Source organism: Equus quagga, chromosome 11, assembly GCF_021613505.1.
Source record: "Equus quagga isolate Etosha38 chromosome 11, UCLA_HA_Equagga_1.0, whole genome shotgun sequence".
NCBI classification, from domain to species: domain Eukaryota; kingdom Metazoa; phylum Chordata; class Mammalia; order Perissodactyla; family Equidae; genus Equus; species Equus quagga.
The window spans coordinates 79,121,313-79,143,422 of NC_060277.1; the positions used below are offsets into that span (position 1 = coordinate 79,121,313).

The 22,110-nt window shown below is 36.6% G+C and overlaps 1 protein-coding gene across 1 annotated transcript in view; it reads right to left on the reverse strand.

Moving 5' to 3' along the window:
- Positions 1 to 1,105: 1,105 nt before the first annotated feature.
- Positions 1,106 to 22,110, reverse strand: part of SLFN12 (schlafen family member 12) — a 40,240-nt gene continuing 19,235 nt past the window's right edge. Inside the window, exon 4 of the mRNA XM_046677787.1 lies at positions 1,106 to 1,662. Within this exon, the coding sequence (XP_046533743.1) occupies positions 1,106 to 1,662 (557 nt within the window). The remainder of the gene's footprint in view (positions 1,663 to 22,110) is intronic.

Here is a 22,110-nt window from a genome sequence, read left to right on the forward strand (position 1 = left end):
GTACACACGTTTAGGATCACTACGTCTTCTTGGTGGATTGACCTTTTAATGACTATATAATGTCCTTCTCTGTCAATGGTAATTTTCTTTACTTTCTCTGATATTACTATAGCAACTCCTGCTTTCCTTTGCATGATATATCTTTTTCTATCCTTTTACTTTCAACCTCCATAATTTGAAGTGAGTTTCTTACAGACAGTATACAGTTGGATCATGATTTTTAATTCACTCTGCCAATCTCTGTCTTTTAACTGGTGCATATAGACCATGTACACAATGTAATTATTGATATATTAGGGCTTAAGTCTCCCATTTTTTGTTTTGTTTGTTCTCTCTGTTGTTCATTTCTCTTTAACTTTTTCCTGTCCTCCTTTGGATTCCTTTTACATTGTTTAGAATTGCATTTTGATTTCTCTATTGTGTTTTTTAGTGTGTCTCTTTGTACAGCTTTCATAGTGTTTGGTCTAGGTATTATATTACATAAACATATTTTCACAGTCTACTATTGTCACCGTTTTACAGCTGAGCAAGGGGAAAAGCTGTAACTCCTCCAAGTGAATAGTGTAAAAGCAGTCTAAGAAGACTGAGAGAATTTTGAGGGAAGGAGTAATAAATTTTGCTTTCCCTTTCATTTCCATTATGGAAACTGTGAGTGTCATCAATGATAATCTTTTCTAAGTTATAAATGTTTTCTGGGTATATCCTGGGAGATTTTCATTGTTGTTATTGCTGTTAAAAATAAAAGTACTACAATTTTTCCCAACTTAAAAATGGAAGAAAATTTATCCATGAACTATGCACAGAGTAAATAATGAACTGTGCACATAGTAATTAAAAAATTAATTTTCCTAACAACGCTTAAGCAACGTCTGTGAATATCACTTAGGAAGAAGTAAATAAAGACCAAAATTGATTTTCCTGCATCCCATCAAGTTGCTTTGCAACTCTGTGGGATTTCAAAGGCATATTTTCACAGAATGTGAAGATATCATTGACTATATAATTAAAAACATCTTTGTAGCCAGGTGCACATTCCATGATTGAAGTGAGCCTTGGACAAGATTTAAATACCCTTGGTCATTCCTCTGAAGACAATCCATACTGACTACTGTAAGAGGTGCTGAGAAACCTCAGAGGCAAACTGCTCACTCGAAGATCTCTGTCTCTTTAAGACTACAAAAAGGGCCTTCTTCAAGTCTTTCATTGTTTCACTGGTTATACAATTGTACGGCGTAGGGTAAAGTGCTGGGAGGCTTGAACCATGATGAAGCCCTGCACTGCCTTCAGTTGAGGTAGAAGATTCTTCACTCAAGGATAAGGTCTTTGTCAGGATACACACTTTCCCAGTGTAACCGCCAATTTTTGCCAGTTTCTGCTTTAAAGTTAAGGCAGTTTGTATAGAATAGCTTTTTAACCCCTCATCCAGTACCCTGAGGAAGGTATAGAGGACTGGTGGACAGTCCTTGCAAATTAGAAGAGCATCACAGATGACATTTTCATTCTCTTGTAAGCCTAGATCCAAAGACCAGCTCCTAGAAAAGATCAATGTACCTTGATGAACAGAGCCCACTGCTTTATGTACTACCTGTGCAAGTCCTTCATGTTGTAAGAATAGTTTCATGTAGAGAGCTTCTGGAACATATGTTGTCTTTTCTGATGGCACTAGATATGGAAATAATGATAATAAACTTTAAAACACTGAACAGCTTCCAATTCCAACCATGACAAAGTAGCTTGTACCAGACCAACCCTCCCACCAGAAGCAACATGAAATATTTAAAACAGTAATTTAAAGAACTGGAGAGCAACCAACACACTCAAGACTTGAAAGGTTACAATCTTTGATGGAGATGAAGCACAGGGAGTAGCTCCATACCCACCCGAGCTTTTTGCCCAAGGATATTTTTGATATTGGGTCGTGGGTGGATAGAGCCCAAGCAGAAATGAGCGGTTTTACTAGGCTGAGGAAAAAGAGCTGGGAATTCAGAGGAGCTGGAATTCAAGAGGGAAAATCTCAGAGAGGATGAAACTGCAGAGAAGCAGCCAAATTTCCCTCAACTTGTTGGCTAATACAGAGTGAGATGTTGGAAACTCAGAAGAAAATATCAACTGGGAGGCTAAAAAGCTGAATATAAGTGTCATCAACCTCATGGTGCCGGGGAGACCTAGACTGAGATTCAAGCTCCAGCAAAGTAGAGGGGCCTTGACAAACACCCCAGACTTTAAGCTGAGACTCCAGAAGAGCCATGACATAACAATAAGGAAAAAAAATGGAAAGATGTTATACCTAGGAAAAGCATAAAACAAATCTTCAAAAGAATCAAGGGGTAATCACTGAGTGCTCTATCTACCTCCCAGAACAAAGTATAATTCTCTTTGGAGGAGTGTAACATCTTCCACAGCCTCTATAATTAGTCATCGATGGTACAATAAAAAATTCAGTGATATTATAAAAAATCAGGACAAATTACTAAAAAAAAAAAGAGAAAATGGATAAGAACAAAAGACTGACAAGTGATTCAGATACTGAAGTTATCAAAAAGGGACTTAAAGAGCAAAATGGCAAGAATAGGAGGCTTCAGACTCTCCCTCCACCCATGGACACAATAAACCAACAGCTACACATGGATCAATTCCCTCTGAGAGAACTCTAGAAACTAGCTGAGAGACTCCTGCACAGTGGGTAACTGAGAAAATACCCACACTGAAATGGGCAGGAAAAGCTGAGACACACTCTTGCCATAAACCTTGCCCACAGCAGAGCAGCATACAGTCAGGAGGAAACCCCCAATTCCAAGCTTCTCCCTGAGGAGCAAGGGTTTGGACCACCCATCTAGTACCCCATCTTTTATGACTGCTACCTGAGAGACTGGCTCCTAACTCGCCCATCTCTGGGAGCTGACAGGGTCTGGCATTTACTAGTCCCCTGGGACCACAGAGAACAAAGAGGCAGTTTTAAGTGGGCAAGGGAGCACTTGCCATGGCTCTTCCCCTGGCTCAGTGAAGAGTGAGCAGGCAAGAAAGCCCAGATCCCAGCTTCTCCCTGGAAGGGGTTAGACTGTACATCTAATGTCCCAACTTTTCCAGCTGCTGCCCAAGGAACTGGCTTCTTACTAGTCTACATCAGGGAGTGGATGGCACAGGCAATTAATAATCTTCTGGGAGGCTGAACAAGTGTCTGGATACTTGCCATGGCTTCTCCCCTCGGTTTACTCCAGCAATAAAACTAAGCCTCCAACTTCTCCCTAGAAGGACTTTGACCATACATCTAGTGCTCCAACTTTTACAGCTGTTACCTGAAGGATGGGCTCCTAACTTGCCTAACTCTGCCAGCTCACGGGACCTGAGATTTGCTAGTTTCCTGGGCCCACAGAACAAAGAGGCAGTTTTAACAGGTGTGTGAGCACTTTCAATGGCTCTTCCCTCTGGCTCAACAGACAGCAGGTAGACAATAAAGCCCAGCTCCCAGCTCCTCTCTGGAAGAGGTTAGGCTGCACGTCTAGTGCCCTGACTTTCTACCTGCTGTCTGAGGGTCTGGCATTTTATTTGCCTGACTCTGGCAGCTGATGGGCAGGTAATCACTAGTCCATTGGGAATTTGAATGGGTGTTTGGGCACTTCTCATAGCTCTTTCCCACCAGCCCATTTCAGTGATAAAACCATGCCTCCATCTTCTCCTAGAAGAAGTTGGACTGCACATCTAGTCCCCAAAACTTTCCAGTTGCTACCTGAGGGACTGACTTCTAACCCAGCTGTCTCTGAGAGCTGGAAGAACCTGGAACTCACTAGGTTCCCAGGGAAAACAGAGAGCAAAGCAACAGTTTGAAAAGCACACAGTCTGAATGAGTGTACAGTTATTTGCCACAGTTCCTCTCTGGATCAAGGGCAAGTGGGTGATAAACTCAATTTCCCAACTTCTCCTTGAGGAGAGATGGAATTGGACTGCATATATAGTGCCCCAACTTTTCTGGCAGCAACGTGAGAAACAGGGTTCTATCTTGCCTGTCTCAAGACACCAATGGTGCTTGGCTTACTCTAGTCTTCTGGGGAACACTGAAAACAAGACAGCAGTGTGGGTGAGCCCAAAGCTTGGAGAGGCATCTAGACTCTCTGGCTGGACTCATTAGTAAGTTCATCTCCTATATGAGGCCATCTGTGAAGACTGGAAGAGGTGGCTGTTTTATCTAATGTGCAGAAGCCAACACACAGAGTCAAGGAAAAAGAAAAAAACAAGGAAATATGCCCCAAATAAAATAACAAGATTAGTCTCCAGAAGCCTTTCCCTAATGAAATGGAGATATGTGATTTACTCAAAAGAGAATTCAAAATAATGGCCTTAAAGATGCTTGCTGAGGTCAGGACAGTAATGCATGAACAGAGAGAATTTTGACAAACAAACAGAAAATACTAGAAAGTACCAAACAGAAATCATAGAACTGAAGAATACAATAACTGAAGTGGAAAATTCAATAGAGAGATTCAACAGCAGACTAGATCAAGCAGAAGAAAGGATCAACAAGCTGAAAGACAGGTTACAGGAAATTATCCAGAGGTGTAAAAAGAAAAAGAATGAAAGGAACAGAAGTTAGCTTAAGGAACTTATGGGACACCATGAAATAGACTAGTATATGCATTATGGGAATCCCAGAAGGAGAAGAGAGAGAGAAAAGGGAAGAAAGCTTATGCAAAGAAATAATGGCTGAAAACTTCCTGAATTTGAGCAAAGAAAGAGACATCCAGATCTAGGAAGCTCAAAGGGCAACAGATAAGTTGAATCAAAAGAGACCCACACCAAAGGCCTGGCCAGTGGTGTAGCGGTTAAGTTTGTGTGCTCTGCTTGGGCAGCCTAGGCTTCGCTGGTTTGGATCCCAGGCATGGACCTATGCACTGCTTAGCAAGCCATGCTGTGGCAAGCATCCCACATGTAAAGTAGAGGGAGATGGGTGCAGATGTTAGCTCAGGATCAATCTTCCTCAGCGAAAAGGGGAGGATTGGGTGCGGATGTTAGCTCAGGGCTAATCTTCCTCAAAAAATAAAAAAGAGACCCACACCAAGATATGTTATAATCAAATTGTCAAAAGTTACAGACAAAAGGAGAATTTTGAAAGCAGTAAGAGAAAAGCCATCTGTTACATAAAAGGAAATGTCATTAGACTTTTGGTGGATTTTTCTTCAGAAACCTTGCAAGCCAGAGGAGTGTGGGATGATATATTTAAGATGTTGACAGAAAAAAACCTACCAACCAAGAATACTATACCCATAAAACCTGTCCTTCAAAAATTAAGGGGACAGAAAGACTTTCTTATACAAATAAAAGCTGAGGGAGTTGATCACTATTAGACCTGCTTTACAAGTAATGCTAAATTCAAGTTGAAAATAAAAGAGCCTAAACAGCAACACAAAAGCATATAAAAGTATAAAACTCTTTGGTAAAGGTAAACATATAGACAAAAATAGAATATCACATTACTGTAATGGTAGTGGATAAATCACTTTTAACTTAGTAAAGTTAAAAAACAAAAGCATTAAAAATAACTATGATTAAATTATGTTAATGGATACACGATATAAATAGATGTGAACTGTGACATCAACAGCATGTAATGTGGGGAGAGGAGAGGTAAAAGTGTAGAGTTTTTACATATAAGTGAAGTTAAGTTTTTATCAGCTTAAAATAGACTGTTATAACTATAAAATGTTTTATGTGAGGCCTACGGTAACAACAAAGAAAATACTTATAGAAGTTGCACAAAAAGAAAAAGAGAAAGGAATCAAGTCCAACAATACAACCCCCTCACACACACACACACACACACACACACACACACACACACACAGGAAAACAGAAAGAGAAAAGGAAAAAAAAGAAAAAACAGAAAACAGTTAACAAAATGGCAATGATAAATCTTTCCCTACCAATAGTTACTTTGAATGAAAATGGTTTAATGTTCCCACTCAAAAAATACAGAGTAGCTGAATGGATTAAAAACCAAGATCCAACTACATACTGTCCATGAGAAACTCCCTTTAGATTCAAGGACACACATATATTGAAAATGAAGAGATGGAAAAAGATATTCCATAATAATGGTACCTAAAAGAAAGCAGGACTGGTTATATCTCTATCAGATAAAACAGAATTAAAGTCTAAAACAGTCTTTAGAGACCAAGAAGGTAATTATACAATGATAAAACAGTCAATTCAACAGAAATAAGTAGCAATTGTAAATATATATACACCCAACATCACCACACCTAAGTATTTAAAGCAAATATTGAGAGATCTGAGTGGAGAAACTGAAGGCAATAAATAACAGTATGAGACTTCAATATTCCATTCTGAATGATCTCATCCAGATTAAGGAAGCAGCATACTTGAACAACATTATAGACCAAATGAACTTAACAGACATATACGGAACTTCCCACCTGACAACAGAAGAATACACGTTCTTTTCAAGTACATATGGGACATCCTCCAGGAAAGATCACATGTTAAGTCAAAAGACAAGTCTTAACACATTTAAGAAGATCAAAATCATAGCAAGTATCTTTCTGACCAAAATGAAATTAAACTAGAAATCAGTAACAACAATAAAATGGGACGTTTCACAAATACTTGGAAACTAAACAACACACTATTGAACAACCATTGGGTCAAAGAAGAAATCAAAAGAGAATTTAAAAAATATCTCAAGACAAATGAAAACCCAACATACCAAACTTATGGATTGTAGCAAAAGCACGATTAATAGGGATGTTTATAGTGATAAATGCCTACATTAAAAAAGAAGAAAGATCTCAAAGAAAAGACCTAACTGTACACCTAAAAGAATTCAAAAAAGAACAAAGTTAACTCAAAGTTATCAGAAGGAAGGAAATAATAAAGATTAGAGCAGAATTAAATCAAGTAGAGAATAGAAAAACAACAGGAAAAACTCAACAAAACTAAAAGTTGAGTTCTTAAAAGGATAAACAAAATTGACAACCCTTAACTAGACTAACAAAAAGAAGAGAAATCTCAAATAAATAAAATAAAAAATGAAAGAGGAGACATTACAACAGATGCCTCAAATATAAAAAGGATCATAAGGGACTATCAGTAACAACTATATGCCAACAAATTTGATAAACTAGAAGAAACAGATAAATTCCTAGAAACATTCAACCTATGAAGACTGAATCAAGAAGAAACAGAAAGCCTAAACAGACCAATAACAAATAAAGAGATTGAAGGAATAATTAAAAGCCTCTCAACAAAGAAAAGCCAGGGACCACATGGCTTCATGTGTGAATTCTATCAAACATTCAAAGAAGAATTAATACCAACCCTTCTTAATCTCTTCCAGAAAAAAAGGGGTTGGCTCGGTGAGGCAGTGGTTAAGTGCACACATTCCACTTCAGCGGTCCAGGGTTCATTGGTTCAGATCCTGGGTGCAGACATGGCACTGCTTGGCAAGCCATGCTGTGGTAGGCGTCCCACATATAAAGTAGAGGAAGATGGGCACAGATGTTAGCTCAGGGCCAGTCTTCCTGAGCAAAAAGAGGAGGATTGACAGCAGATCTTAGCTCAGCGCTAATCTTCTTCAAAAAAAAAAAAAAAGAAGAAGAAGAGGGAACAACTTCAAAGTCATTTTAAGAAGCCAGCATCATCCTAATACCAAAGCCAGAAAAACACACCACAAGAAACGAAAACCAGCGCAAATATCCCTAATTAATATAAAACGCAAAAAATCTTTAATAAAATACTAGCAAATCAAATTCAAAAGCACATTAAAAGAAATATATGCCATGATTAAGTGAGATTTATCCCAGGAATGCAAGGATGGTTCAACACACGCAAATCAATGTGATATACCACATTAACAGAATGAAAGATAAAAACAATATGATCATCTCAGTAGATGCAGACAAAGCATTTGACATAACTTAACATCTATTCATAACAAAAAAAAAAAAACCCTCTCAACAAAATAGGTATAAAAGGAGCTTATCTCAACACAATAAAAGCCACAGATGAAAAGCCACAGTTAACATCAACATCAATGGGAAAAAACTAAAAAGCTTTTCCTCTAAGATCAAGTACAAGGCAAGAATGCTCTCTCTCACGACTTTCAACACAGCACTGGAAGTCCTAGGCAGAGCAGTTAGACCAAAAAAAAAAAAAAAAAAGAGGAAATAAAAGGCAACCAAATCAGAAAGAAAGACGTAAAATTATGTTTTCAGAAGACATGATCATATATGTAGAAAACCCCAAAGACTCAACAAAAAAAATAACTGTTAGAACTAACAAACACATTCAGTAACATTGCAGGATACAAAATCAATGTACAAAAATCTGTAGCATTTCTATACACTAACACAAACTATCTGAAAAGGAAATTAAGAAAACAACCCAATTTACAATAGTAACAAAAAGAATAAAATACCTAGGAGTAAGTTTAATCAAACAACTGAAAGACTTTTTGTACACTGAAAACTATAAAATCTCTAACTGCTCTGCCTGGGACTTCCAGTGCTGTGTTGAAAGTGGTGAGAGAGAGCATTCTTGCCTTGTACTTGATCTTAGAGGAAAAGATTTTAGTTTATTCCCATTTATGGTGAAGGAAATTAAAGACAACAGATAAATGGAAAAGCATCTCATTGCTGAAAAATCTTAAAAGCAGTCAGAGGGAAAAAGACACATTATCTTCAAGGAAGCAACAATAAGACTTAAGACTGATTCTTCTACAGAAAATCTACAAGCCAGAAGAATGTAATAATGACATCTTACAGTCCTGAAAGAGAAAGTTTGTTAGTGTGAACTTCTACATGTATCAAAAATAGCAAAATTAAAACATTTCCAGACAACAGAAAGGGAGAGAGAGAATTCATTGCCAGAAGATCTACACAGCACGAAACATCAGAGTTCTACATCTTAAAGGAAAATTATCCCAAAAGGAAGCATTAAACTTCAGGAATGAATACATTTTACTGGAAAGAACAAATGTTAGGCAAATAGAAGTATTACTGACAGCTTTAAAACAATAAAATAAGTTATATGAAGTTCATCACTTGGAGAGAAGTAAAATAACTAAATAATAATGTGCACTGTAATCCTTAGGATAAACATGAAAATAATAATAGAAGAATGTATAATTAAAATCTGAGAGGAGAGAAAAACAGAAAAATAAAATATTTAATACAAAAAACGCAAAAAGAAATAAAAAACAGATAAGAGGTTTTTGTCTTCTAGCAATGGTAGAGTAGAATAGTCAGACTAACCCTCTCACACATACACAGTATAAAATCTGGACAAAATATTTAAACTTAACTACTTAAAGACACTGAAGAATAACCAAAGCAGAAGATATAAGCCAAACAGTCTATTCTTGAAAGACAACTGCAACAGGAGAGATTTTTGAGTTTGCAGCATTGTTCCTAAGAGCATGCTGTAGTATGTGCACTGCTCAGTGAGCCAAAAAACACAGCCTTACTATTTGAGGTGTCAGAGGACAAAATCAAGGTTGGCAGAGCAGTTGGAAAGTTATAAAAGAAATATTAGAAGGGAAGGGGATGCAGTGGGAGTGCGTCCCATAATCTACATATAAAGTTCACACAGATCATTGCTGTGGACTAAACTACACATGCACAGGGAACATCCCGGGGGAAAAAAGGCAGCAGCTGACATCTGAAAGAATTCAAAAGAAATTTTAGCTGCTTATCATGATAGAAGACACAGAGTTTTGAATTTGAACCCATCTAGGTTCACTGCCTATTAGAACAATAATCACTCTTTAGAGGAACATGATTGATCCCAGAGCCTTTAAAACATATCATTATTGTGATATACAAAGATGTTAAAGCAGCTACTATAAATATATTAAAGGACTTCAAGAAAAGATATGCATAATTAATGAACAGATGGGGAATCTCATCAGAAATAAGAAACTGTGAAGAAGAATCAAATGAAAATTCTAGAGCTAAAATAGTATAACTGAAATGGAAGAAATGAACTGAATGCATTTACCAGGAGATTACAGATAGAAGAAGAAAGGATCAGTGAAATTAAAGATAGACAAATTAAAATTATACACTGTAAACAATAGAGAGAAAAAAGATTAAATAAAAATGAACAGAGAGGATTGCTGGGAAGATGGTGGCATAGAACTCTGAACTCACCTCCTCCCATGGACACAACACATCTACAACTACCTGTGGAACAATTAGCTGTGCGAGAGAACTGGAAACTGGGTAAAAAGAACTCCCACAACAAGGGAAAATACTGACAGAGGTGGAAGAAGTGGAAATACCCCTCTGCTAAGGAAAAAGCTGCATTCCAGCTGCAGCGCTTCATAGCTAGGAGCAATCTTAAGTTACAAAGATTTTCCTGGAGGACTGGGGGATCTGAGCGGGAGAGTTATGCCATAATAAGCAACCTTTGAATTCAGCACAACTAAGACGAGTGCTATAATATCTGGCTTTGCTGGCTATTAAAACCAATAAGGAATACCCCCAGAAAAGTTATCACACATAAGAGAAAGAAAAGCCTGCTCTTAAAAGATCCACACAGATTCACTCATTCTAGAAAACAGCACAAAATCACAAGAAAGGTGCATACTCCTTTGGTAAAAGAGACTCACTTGATAAGATCTGAGTGCATCTCAGAGAGGCAGGAGGCAGCTGGACCCACCTCCTCAGGGACTGAGACACTGGAGGCACCCATTATTGTGACCTACCACAGGTGTGCTGACACAGATGCTGGCAGACACCATTGGATTTTTTCCTCTGGTTTGTTAAAACAGGGGTTTGCTCCACCCACTAGAGCATCAATTTAATCCAGCTCACACAGGGAACGCATGGGCCTGTGCAGGCAGGTGTGTGGGACTTCTACAGTGGGGAGAGTGGGTCTGCCTCAGTGGGGTGGGGCATACATGCAGGGCAGGACTGCATTGGTGGGGTGTGTGGGCCCACAGGCAGTGGAGTGTGTCAGCTGCTGACTTGTGGCATTGGTCATCTCAAACAGCCATACAGGGGATCTGCCCCACCTTCCAACACCTGAAATTACTGTGTCCCACAAGGAGAAGAGAATAATTTAGGTGTCCCAGAAGGAGAAGAGAGAGACAGAGAACCTATTTGAAGAAACAATAGCTGAAAACTTTCCTAACCTAAGGAAGGAAACAGACTTCCAGGTACAGGAAGCACAGAAAGCACCAAACAAGATGAACTCAAAGAGGCACACAACAAGACACATTACAACTAAAATGTCAGAAATTAACGATAAAGAGAGAATCCTAAAAGCTGCAGGAGAAAGGCACCAAGTTATATACAAAGGAAAGCCCATAAGGCCATCAACTGACTTCTCAGCAGAAACCTTACAGGCTAGAAAGGAGTGGCAAGCTATACTCAAAGTGCTGAAAGTAAAAGTCCTTTCAGTACTTTGAGTATAGCTTGCTTACTCTACCCAGCAAGGTTATCATTCAGAATGGAAAGAGAGGTAAAGAGTTTTCCAGACAAGCAAAATCTAAAAGAGTTTATCACTAACAAACCAGCCTTACATGAAATGTTAACAGGACTTATTTTAGTGGAAAAGACCACAAATAGGAATAAGAAAATTATCAAAGAAGAAAAGTCACTAGTAAAGGCAAATATACAGTAAAGGTAGCAGATCAACCACCTATAAAGCTAATATGAGAGTCAAAAGATAAAAGTACTAAAAATACCTATCTCCATGATGAGGCTAATGGATACACACACACACAAAAAGGAGGTTAAATATAATATCAAAACATAAAATGTGGGGGGAGGGGAGTAAAAGTGTACATCTTTTAGAAAAGGTCAAACTTAAGAGACCATCAACATAATATAGACTGCTATTTACATACATCATTATATATGAACCTCAGGGTAATCATAAACCAGACACCTATAATAAATACACAAAAAAATAAGAAAGGAACCCAAACATAATACTAAGAAAGCCATCAAATCACAAGGGAAGAGAACAAGAGAAGAAGAAAGTAACAGAGAAGAACTACTAAAATACCCAGGAAAAGGTAACAAAATGGCAACAAGTACATACTTATGAATAACTACTTTAAATGTCAATGGGCTAAATGCTCCAATCAAAAGACACAGGGTGGATGAATGGATTAAAAAACCCAAGATCCACATATATGCTGCATGCAAGAGAAACACTTCAGACCTTTTAAAGACACTCACAAACTGAAAGTGAAGGGGCAGAATAAGATACTTCATGCAAATGGCAATGAAAACAAAGCTGGGGTAGCAATACTTTAAACAAAACGGACATTAAAGCAAAGACTGTAACAAGAAACAAAGAAGGGCCCTACATAATGATAAAAGGAACAATCCAACAAGAGGACACAACACTCATAAATGTCTATGCACCCAACACAGAAGCACCTGAATATATAAAACAATTATTACCAGACATAAAAGGAGAAATAGATAATAACACAAAAGTAGTAGGGGACTTTAACACTCCACTTATAACAATGGATAGATCATCCAAACAGAAGATCAATAAGGAAACATTGCCTTAAATGACACATTAGATCAGATGGACTTTGGAGATATATACAGAACACTCCACCCAAAAATTGCAGAACACACATTCTTTTCAAATGCACATGGAATATTCTCCAGTATAGACCACATATTAGGCCACAAAACAAGTCTCAATAAACTTAAGAAGGTTGAAATAATACCAAGCATCTTTTTTCACCACAAAAATAGGAAACTAGAAAGCAACCACAAGAAGAAAGCTGGAAAAGCCACAAATATGTGGAGATTAAATAAAGGGCTACTGAACAGCTCCTGGACCAACACAGAAATCAAAGGAGAAATAAAAAAATACCTGGAGATAAATGAAAATGAAAATACAACATGCCAAAATTTGTGGGATACAACAAAAGCGGTACTAAGAGGGACATTTATAGCAATATAGGTCTAATTCAAGAAACAAGAAAAATCACAAATAACCAACCTAACAGCACACCTAAAGGAAACAGAAAAAGAAGAAAAATCAAAGCCCCAAATCAGTAGAAGGAAGGAAATAATAAAAATCAGAGCAGAAATAAATGAAATAAAGATGAAAAAACAATAGAAAAGAACAATGAAACTAAGAGCTGGTTCTTTGAAAAAATAAACAAAACTGACAAATCTTTGCTAGACTCACCAAGAAAAAAAAAAGAGAAGGCTCAAACAAAATCAGAAACAAAAGAGGAGAAATTACAATGGACACCTCACAAATACAGAGGATTCTGAGAGAATATTATGAAAAGCTATATGCCAACAAATTGGATAATCTAGAAGAAATGGATAAATTCTTAGAATCATACAACCTTCCAAAACTCAATCAAGAAGAAATAGAGAATTGCTAGATCACTAGTAAGGCGATTGGAACAGTAATCAAAATCTCCCAAAAAACAAAATTCCAGGACCAAATGGCTTCCCCAGTGACTTCTACTAAACATTCAAAGAAGACTTAATACCTATTCTCCTCAAACTCTTCCAAAAAGTTGAAGAGGAAGGGCAGCTGCCTGACTTATTCTACGAGGCCAACATTATCCTGATACCGAAACCAGATAAGGGCAACACAAAAAAAGAAAATTACAGGCCAGTATCACCGATGAATATAAATGCAAAAATCCTCAACAAAAATACTAGCAAATCAAATAGAACAATAAATTAAAAAGACCAAACACCATGATCAAGTGGGATGTATTCCAGGGATGCAGGGATGGTTCAACATCCACAAATCAATCAACATGATATACCACATCAACAAAATGAAGAAAAAAAATCACATGATCATCTCAATGGATGCAGAGAAAGCATTCAACAAGATATAGCATCCATTTATGATAAAAATTCTGAGTAAAATGGGTATAGAAGGAAAGTATCTCAATATAATGAGGGCCATATATGACAAACCCACAGCTAATATCATACTCAATGGTGAAAAACTGAAAACTATCCCTCTAAGAACAGGAACCAGAGAAGGATGCCCACTGTCACCACTCTTATTCAACATAGTATTGGAAGTCCCAGCCAGAGCAATCAGGCAAGAGAAAGAAATTAAAGGGATCCAAATTAAAAAGGAAGAAGTAAAATTGTCACTATTTGCAGATAACATGATTTTATATATAGAAAACCCTAAAGAATCCACAAAAAAACTTTTAAGAATAATAAACGAATAAAGTAAAGTTGCAGGATACAAAACAACACACAAAAATCACTTGTGTTTCTATACACTAACAACAAGATAGTAGAAAGAGAAATGAAGAATACAATCCCATTTATAATTGCAACCAAAAGAATAAAATACTTAGGAATAAATTTAATCAAGGAAGTAAAGACCTATATATTGAAAACTATAAAAGTGTTGAAAGAAATAAAAAAATACACAAAGAAACAAAAAGATATTCTGTGCTCATAAACTGGAAGAAATAACACAGTTAAAATATCCATACTTCCTAAAGCAATCCACAGATTCAATGCAATCCCTATCAGAGCTCCAATGACATTTTTCACAGAAATAGAACAAAGAATCCTAAAATGTACATGGAACAACAAAAGACCCCAAATAGCCAAAGGCATCCTGAGAAAAAAGAATAAAGCTGGAGGTACCACACTCTCTGATTCCAAAATATACTACAAAGCTACAGTAATCAAAACAGCATGGTACTGGCACAAAAACAGACACACAGATCAATGGAACAGAATTGAGAGCCCAGAAATAACCTCACACATCTATGGACAGCTAATTTTCAACAAGGGAGCCAAGAAAATACAATGGAGAAACGAAAGTTTCTTCAGTAAATGGTGCTGTGGGGAGCCAGCCCCATGGCCCAGGGATTTAAGTTCCACGCGCTCTGCTCTGGTGGCCTGGGTTCACAGGTTCAGATTCTGGGCATGGACCTACTCCACTCATCAGCCATGCTGTGGAGGCATCCCACATCCAAAAAATAAAGAAAGATTGGCATAGATGTTAGCTCATGGCTAATCTTCCACAAGCAAAAAAAAAAAAAAAAAAAAAAAACCAGGAAGATTGGCAATGGATGTTAGCTTGGGGTGAATGTTCCTCATAAAATAAATAAAGGCTTTTTTTTTATATGGATATTAATTTACAGGGGTGTGTTCACTCTGTGAAAATTTATCAAGTGTGTATGGTTTCTGCACTTTCCTATATATATGTTATACTTTAACCAAAAAATTGCATTTAATAATGGGGCATAAAGATGAGTATTTTAAGTGCTTATATTAGAAAAAAAAGGAATTAATATTGAGTTAAGCATCATCTCAAGAAACAAGAAAAAGAACAGCAAAATAAACCCAAATAAAATAGGACATAATACAAATAAGAGCAAAAACTAATTTTAACAGGAAGCAAACATACAATAGGGACAATTAATAAAGTCTAAAGTTAGTTCTTGGAAAAAATATGTCAACCTTCCAGCAAAACTGGTCCAGAATTTAAAAATAGAAAAAGTACAAACAACCAGTATCAGGAATGCAAAATGGACATCACTACAGATTCTGCAGACATGAAAAATTATAAGAGATTACAATGAATAATTTTATGTGACTGAATTTGAAAATTTAGAAGACACACATTTCTAGAAAATTATAACTTGCCAAAATTGACTAAAAAAGAAATAAAACAACTGAGTAATACTATAATCTTTAAAGAAAATCCATTCAGCAATCAAAAATATCTCCACAAAGAAAACTCCAGGAAAAAATGATAAATATGACTTCATGAAAATTAAGAATTACTTTTCATCAAAAGACACCATATGGAGAGTAGGAAAAGTCACACAGTGGGAGAAGATATTTGCAACATAAATAACAAATAGAAGACTTGTATCTAGATTTTTAAAAAAATTTCTACAAATCAGTAAGGAAAAAATGTCAAACTGAAAGAAAAATGCTTTAAGCAACATTTCCTAGAGAAGGAATCTCCAGTGATCAATAAACACATAAGAAACTTCTCAACTTCATTAGTAACCAAAGAAAAACATAAATGCAAAGTCACCTCACAATAAGATACTTCTAGATTAAAATTTTTTTAAATGTTGCCTATTTTGTGTGACCAAGGATGTGGAGATTGAGTGGGTGTGTAAATTTAGAAACACTGTGGCATTATCTACTGAAGTTAAAGATACAAATATCCTTGACCCAACAATTCCACTTCTCGGGATGTGCTCAGGAAAAACTCATGCAAATGCCCACAGGGTGTTTGAAGCAGCATTCTTCACAATAGATCAAACTGGATATGACTCAAATCAACACAGTAATAGAATATATAAATAAATTGTGTGTTCACACAGGAATATTTTATTGCAAGGAAAATTAAAGAACTATAGGCAACATCTGACAAGCATAATTTTGAATGAAGCAGCACCACAAAACCAATATATACAGCACAGTTCCATTTTAATTAGTTCAAAAATAAGCAAAACAAAGTTGTATTTTTAGTGATGAACACATAGAAGATAAAATTACAAAGAACAGTGAAAACGTGATTACCATAAAATCAGGACAGAGGTAATCCATGGTGGGCGTGTGACTGGGAAAGAATACAGAATACATAGATTTTTAGGGTGCTATCAACGATCTATTTTCTGATTTGTGTGGTAGACATACAGCTGTTTGCACACAACTATTTCATTATACTGTTTCTTTTTGTTTTATATATGTTTCTGTAGTCATATTTTACAATCTTAGAAAAGCATTATCTAAAGAAAAGAAATAACATAACTACTGGAAGAGAATGAGCCAAATTAACTTTATTACGGTGTGACTACAAAACCAGGAGAAATAACTGAAAAACTATTCTAATTATTAGAAGAACGGTTTGATATAATAAAAATATTAATGGTAACATTTTCCTATATAACAGTAATTCACAGTCAAAAATATAATAAAATAATTTCATTCCAGAAGCAATAAGACTCGCAATTACTAGGAATAAACTTTAACAATAAATATTCAGCAATTAAAGTGAGCACTTAGGTTCTAGAAACTTCCTGTAACTTAGAGGAAATTTAGCTTGGGTCAAGGGAAAGGTTCCATGCAGACAGTGTAAGTCACCGGTTCCAGCCCAGACCACAAAAGGTATCATTGTCTATTGTGTTCATCTCTCTCTCAGGAATTTCTAAGGAAGGGGAGCTCCAGTTTGGGCTAGTTTGGGGCATTCTGAATCCCTTTGACCTAATAGTATTTTATGTAATAGGCCCTAAATACCACATTTTCTACTAAAGGGGTTAGTGAAAATATTTTAGAGCAGAATACAAGACAGAAAATTAACACCGAAGATACCTAGGAAAAGCATACTGTTTAAAAAGCATTTACCTCACAAAACAAGTAAATTTTTGAAACCAATCTGCTTTGTTCTCATAAGAAAGTAAGAATAAACAAACTGAAAATAAGAATGTGAAAGATAAGTCAGACTGACACTGAAATGCTAGCTACTGAAATTAAGATTCCTAAAAAATATAATTTACCAAAATTAACTCAAGAGGAAATAGAAAACGTGGGTAATCCTTTAATTACTAAAGAACTAGAAACAGTTAACATCTTCTCACAAAGGGCCCAGACAGTTTTACAGGCAAGTTCTATCAAATTTCAAGCAACATATCATTCTAATCTTATACAAATTTTTTGACAGGATAGAAAAAGAAGAAATAATCCCCAACTCATTTTGATTCCATGGTTATTTTGATACAAACATTAGACAAAGAAAGAAAGAGGACCATTACTAGCCCTTGAATTACTAGCTCATGGACTTAGATGCAAAAATTCCGAATGAAATATTAGCAAATTGAATAAAAGTGTATAAAAGAGATTATACTCCAATATCCATTTGGATTTGTTACAGGAATGCAAAAATGGTTTAATATAAAACAGTAACATATCATTTGTCAATTAACAAATTAAAGGGATAAACATATGATCACGTCAACAGAAATAAAAAATGTGCTTGATAAAATTCAATATTCATTCATAATAGAAAGAAAAGGCATTTAGTGAACTACGAATATCATTGAACATCCTTAAGCTGATAAATGCTTTATTCAAAAATACCTAAAGCAAACCTCAATTTAAATGAGAAAGCCACAGAAGTATAAAGATTCAAAATGAGACCATTTCCATTCAGAATTATAGTGAAAGTCCTCATTGGTTCATTAAGACAAGAAAAAATTAAAAGCATAAAGATTGGGGAAAAAATTTAAAGCATAAAGCATAAAAATTAAAAGCAGAAGGAGACAAAATATTTTATAATCAGTATAAGTGTTTACAAAGAATATAAAAAGTATCTATAGGAGTCCAGCCTGGTGGCGCAGTGGTTAAGTGCACACATTCCACTTTGGCGGCCCAGGGTTCACAGGTTTGGATCCCGGGTGCAGACATGGCACCATTTGGCAAGCCATGCTGTGGTAGGCATCCCACATATAAAGTAGAGGAAGACGGGCACAGGTGTTAGCTCAGGGCCAGTCTTCCTCAGCAAAAAGAGGAGGATTGACAGCAGATGTTAGCTCAGGGCTAGTCTTCCTCAAAAAAAATAATAATAATCTATAGGAAAAGTATTAAAAATAAAAAGAAAGTCTACTGAGGTGGTCTAATATAAAATCAACAGCATTTCTACACGCCAGAAATAAACACTAAGAAAATGTACCTTTTAAAGAAAAACATCATTTACAACAACAAATATTAAAAGAACCTAGTAACAAAAGACGTAACAATAAATTTAACAGAAGACGTACAAAACTTGAGTGACATCAGCATCATGGTGGTGTGAGCTTGCCTGGGACTCTCTCCCCTCCAAAGTACAACAAAAAGGAGCAACCATATTCCAACAAAAAATATCCTAATAGGATAGGAATCCTTCAAGACCCACAGCAGCCAAACAATGGAGGGTGGAGAGGCTGGAGCCCTCCTCGGAGGAGCTGGAACGAGGTAAGAGAGAACTTTGCTCCCGCCTCTAGAGACTGGGATTGCTGCTGCGGGTGAGGGAAGGAGCGGGGGAGGGGCTGTGCATCTGTGGGATCACCCAGGACTCCCTAGCGCCCTTGCAGCCTAGAAGGAAGCCCTCTAACAGGGCAAAAGCTTTTGTGTGGGGTGACCCCATCAAGCCAAGGCCCCAGGAAACCAGATATCAAGAGCTGATTGGGAAACCTGGGTCTGCAAGCAAGAGAAAGTGCCCCCTGCCCCACTACCCACCTGGGCCTGCCATCCTCGGCTGAAGGTGGAGGGCTCAGAATATGTGGCTCTCGACCCCCATCCAGTGGCAACAGGCTGTAACTGCAGCCAAATAATATCACTATGCGAAAAAATCATTCTAGCATCAAACAATTCATAAAAGCTCCAGACCAGAAGAAAAACAATAAAAACACAGAATTATGTCCTGAGGACTTGGAAATAAGTAAACTAAATGACAATGAATTCAGAATAGCTATTGTCAAAAAATTCAATAAGGTAAAAGAAAATATAGAGAAACAATTCAACGAGTTCTGGAGTAACATCACAAAAGAGATTGAAACTACAAAGAAGAATCAATCAGAAATACTAGAGATGAAAAATACAATGGATCAGATAAAACAAAATACGGATTCCCTGAATGCCCATATGGACACCATAGAGGAGCAAATCAGCATAATTGAAGATAGACAGGTTGAATGGCTCCAGACAGAGGAAGAGAGAGAACTAAGACTAACAAGAAATGAAGAAAATCTCCAAAAATATCCGACTCAATGAAGAAATGCAACATAAGAATTATAGGTATCCCTGAAGGTGAAGAAAAGGAGAATGGAGCAGAAAGCATGCTCAAAGAAATAATAGCAGAGCACTTCCCAAATCTAGGGAATGAGAGGGAAATGTGTGTGGAGGAAGCTTTCAGATCTCCTAGATATATGAATGTAAAAAGACCTACTGCAAGGCATATAGTAGTAAAACTGGCAAAAATGAATGACAAAGAAAGAATACTCAGGGCAGCAAGGCAGAAGAAAATAAGCTACAAAGGAACCCCTATCAGACTTTCAGTGGATTTCTCCACAGAAACCTTACAAGCTAGGAGAAATTGGAATGACATATTCAAAACTTTAAAAGATAAAAATCTTCAGCCAAAAATACTCTATCCAGCAAAAATATCCTTCAGATATGAGGGAGCTAAATTAAATCCTTTCCAGACAAAAAAAAAAAAGCTAAGAGACTTCATAGCCACGAGATGCCCCCTACAAGAAATCCTCAAAAAGGCCCTCATACCTGAAAAAAGAAAAAAAGGGAGAAAGGGCTCACAAAACACAGAGTAGGAGACAAACAGATAGAATCAGAATAGGATAGCAAATATTCAAGACTAGCCGTAAGATAAAGAGAAGGAAGAGACCAAAAACAAAGACAATCATCACTTTAACCACAAACTCACAACACAAGTTGGAATAAGATATGAGAATAACTTAGGAGGGGAGGAGGAAAGGGAGTGAATCAGTTTAGGCTAAGGAAATAAGAGGCCACCAGAAAATGGACCATGTTATGCACGACATTCTGAATACAAACTTCAGGGTAGCCACTAAACTAAAAAACAAAACAGATACACAAAAAATAAATAAGGAAAAAGCAAAGAAACCCAGCATAAGAAATTGCAGAAGTCAATGGGTAAGCTAAAACACACAGGACGAGAAACAAAGGAAATGCAGGAAAACCACAAAACAAGTGACAGAATGGCAGCATTAAGCCCTCAGACATCAATAATCACCCCCAATGTAACAGGATTGAATTATCCAATAAAAAGACACAGAATGGCAAGATGTATTAAAGAACAAGATCCAACAATTTGTTGCCTCCAGGAAACACATCTCAGCTCCAATGACAAATACAGGCTCAGAGTGAAAGGGTGGAAGACGATACTCCAAGCTAATGGCAAACAAAAGAGAGCAGGTGTTGCAATACTTATATCAGACAAAGTAGACTTCAAGATAACGAAGGTAAAGAGAGACACAGAGGGTCAGTATATAATGATCAAAGGGACTCTACATCAAGAAGAAATAACGCTTATAAATATCTATGCACCCAACACAAGAGCACCAAAGTTCATAAAGCAACTATTAACAAACCTAAAAGAAGATATCAAAAATAACACAATAATAGGAGGGGACCTCAACACCCTACTCACATCATTGGACAGATCATCCAGACAGAAAATCAACAAAGAAACAGTGGAATTAAACAAAAAGCTAAAACAGGTGGACTTAGACATATATAGAACACTCCATCCAAAAACAGCAGAATCCACATTCTTCTGAAGTGAGCATGGAACATTCTCAAGGATAGACCATATGTTGGGAAACAAGGCAAGCCACTATAAATTTTAAAAAGTTGAAATAATAACAAGCATCTTCTCCAATCATAATGCTATAAAGCTAGAAATTAATTACAAGAAAAAAGCTGAGAAAGAGACAAAGATGTGAGACTAAACAATATGCTATTGAACAAGCAATGGATCATTGAAGAAATTAAAGAAGAAATGAACAAATACCTGGAGACAAATGAAAATGATAACATGCCATACCAACTCATATGGGATACAGCAAAAGCTGTATTAGGAGGGAAATTCATTGCAATACAGGCACACCTTAACAAACAAGAAAAATCCCAAATAAGCAATCTCAAATTACACCTAACTGAATTAGAGAAAGAAGAACAAACAAAGCCCAAAGTCAGCAGAAGGAGAGAAATAATAAAAATCAGAGCAGACATAAATGCTATTGAAACAAAAAAGGCAGTAGAAAGGATCAATGAAACAAAGAGCTGGTTCTTTGAGGAGATAAATAAAACTGACAAACCCCTAGCCAGACTTACAAGGAAAAAAAGAGAGAAAGCTCAAATAAACAAAATCAGAAATGAAAGAGGAGAAATAACAACAGAAATACAATGGATTATAAGAGAATACTATGAAAAACTATATGCCAATAGAATGGATAACCTAGAGGAAGTGGATAAATTCTTAGACTCTTACAATCTCCCAAAGCTAAGTCAAGAAGAAGCAGATAATCTGAACAGACCAATCACAAGGAGAGAGACTGAAACAGCAATCAAAAACATCCCA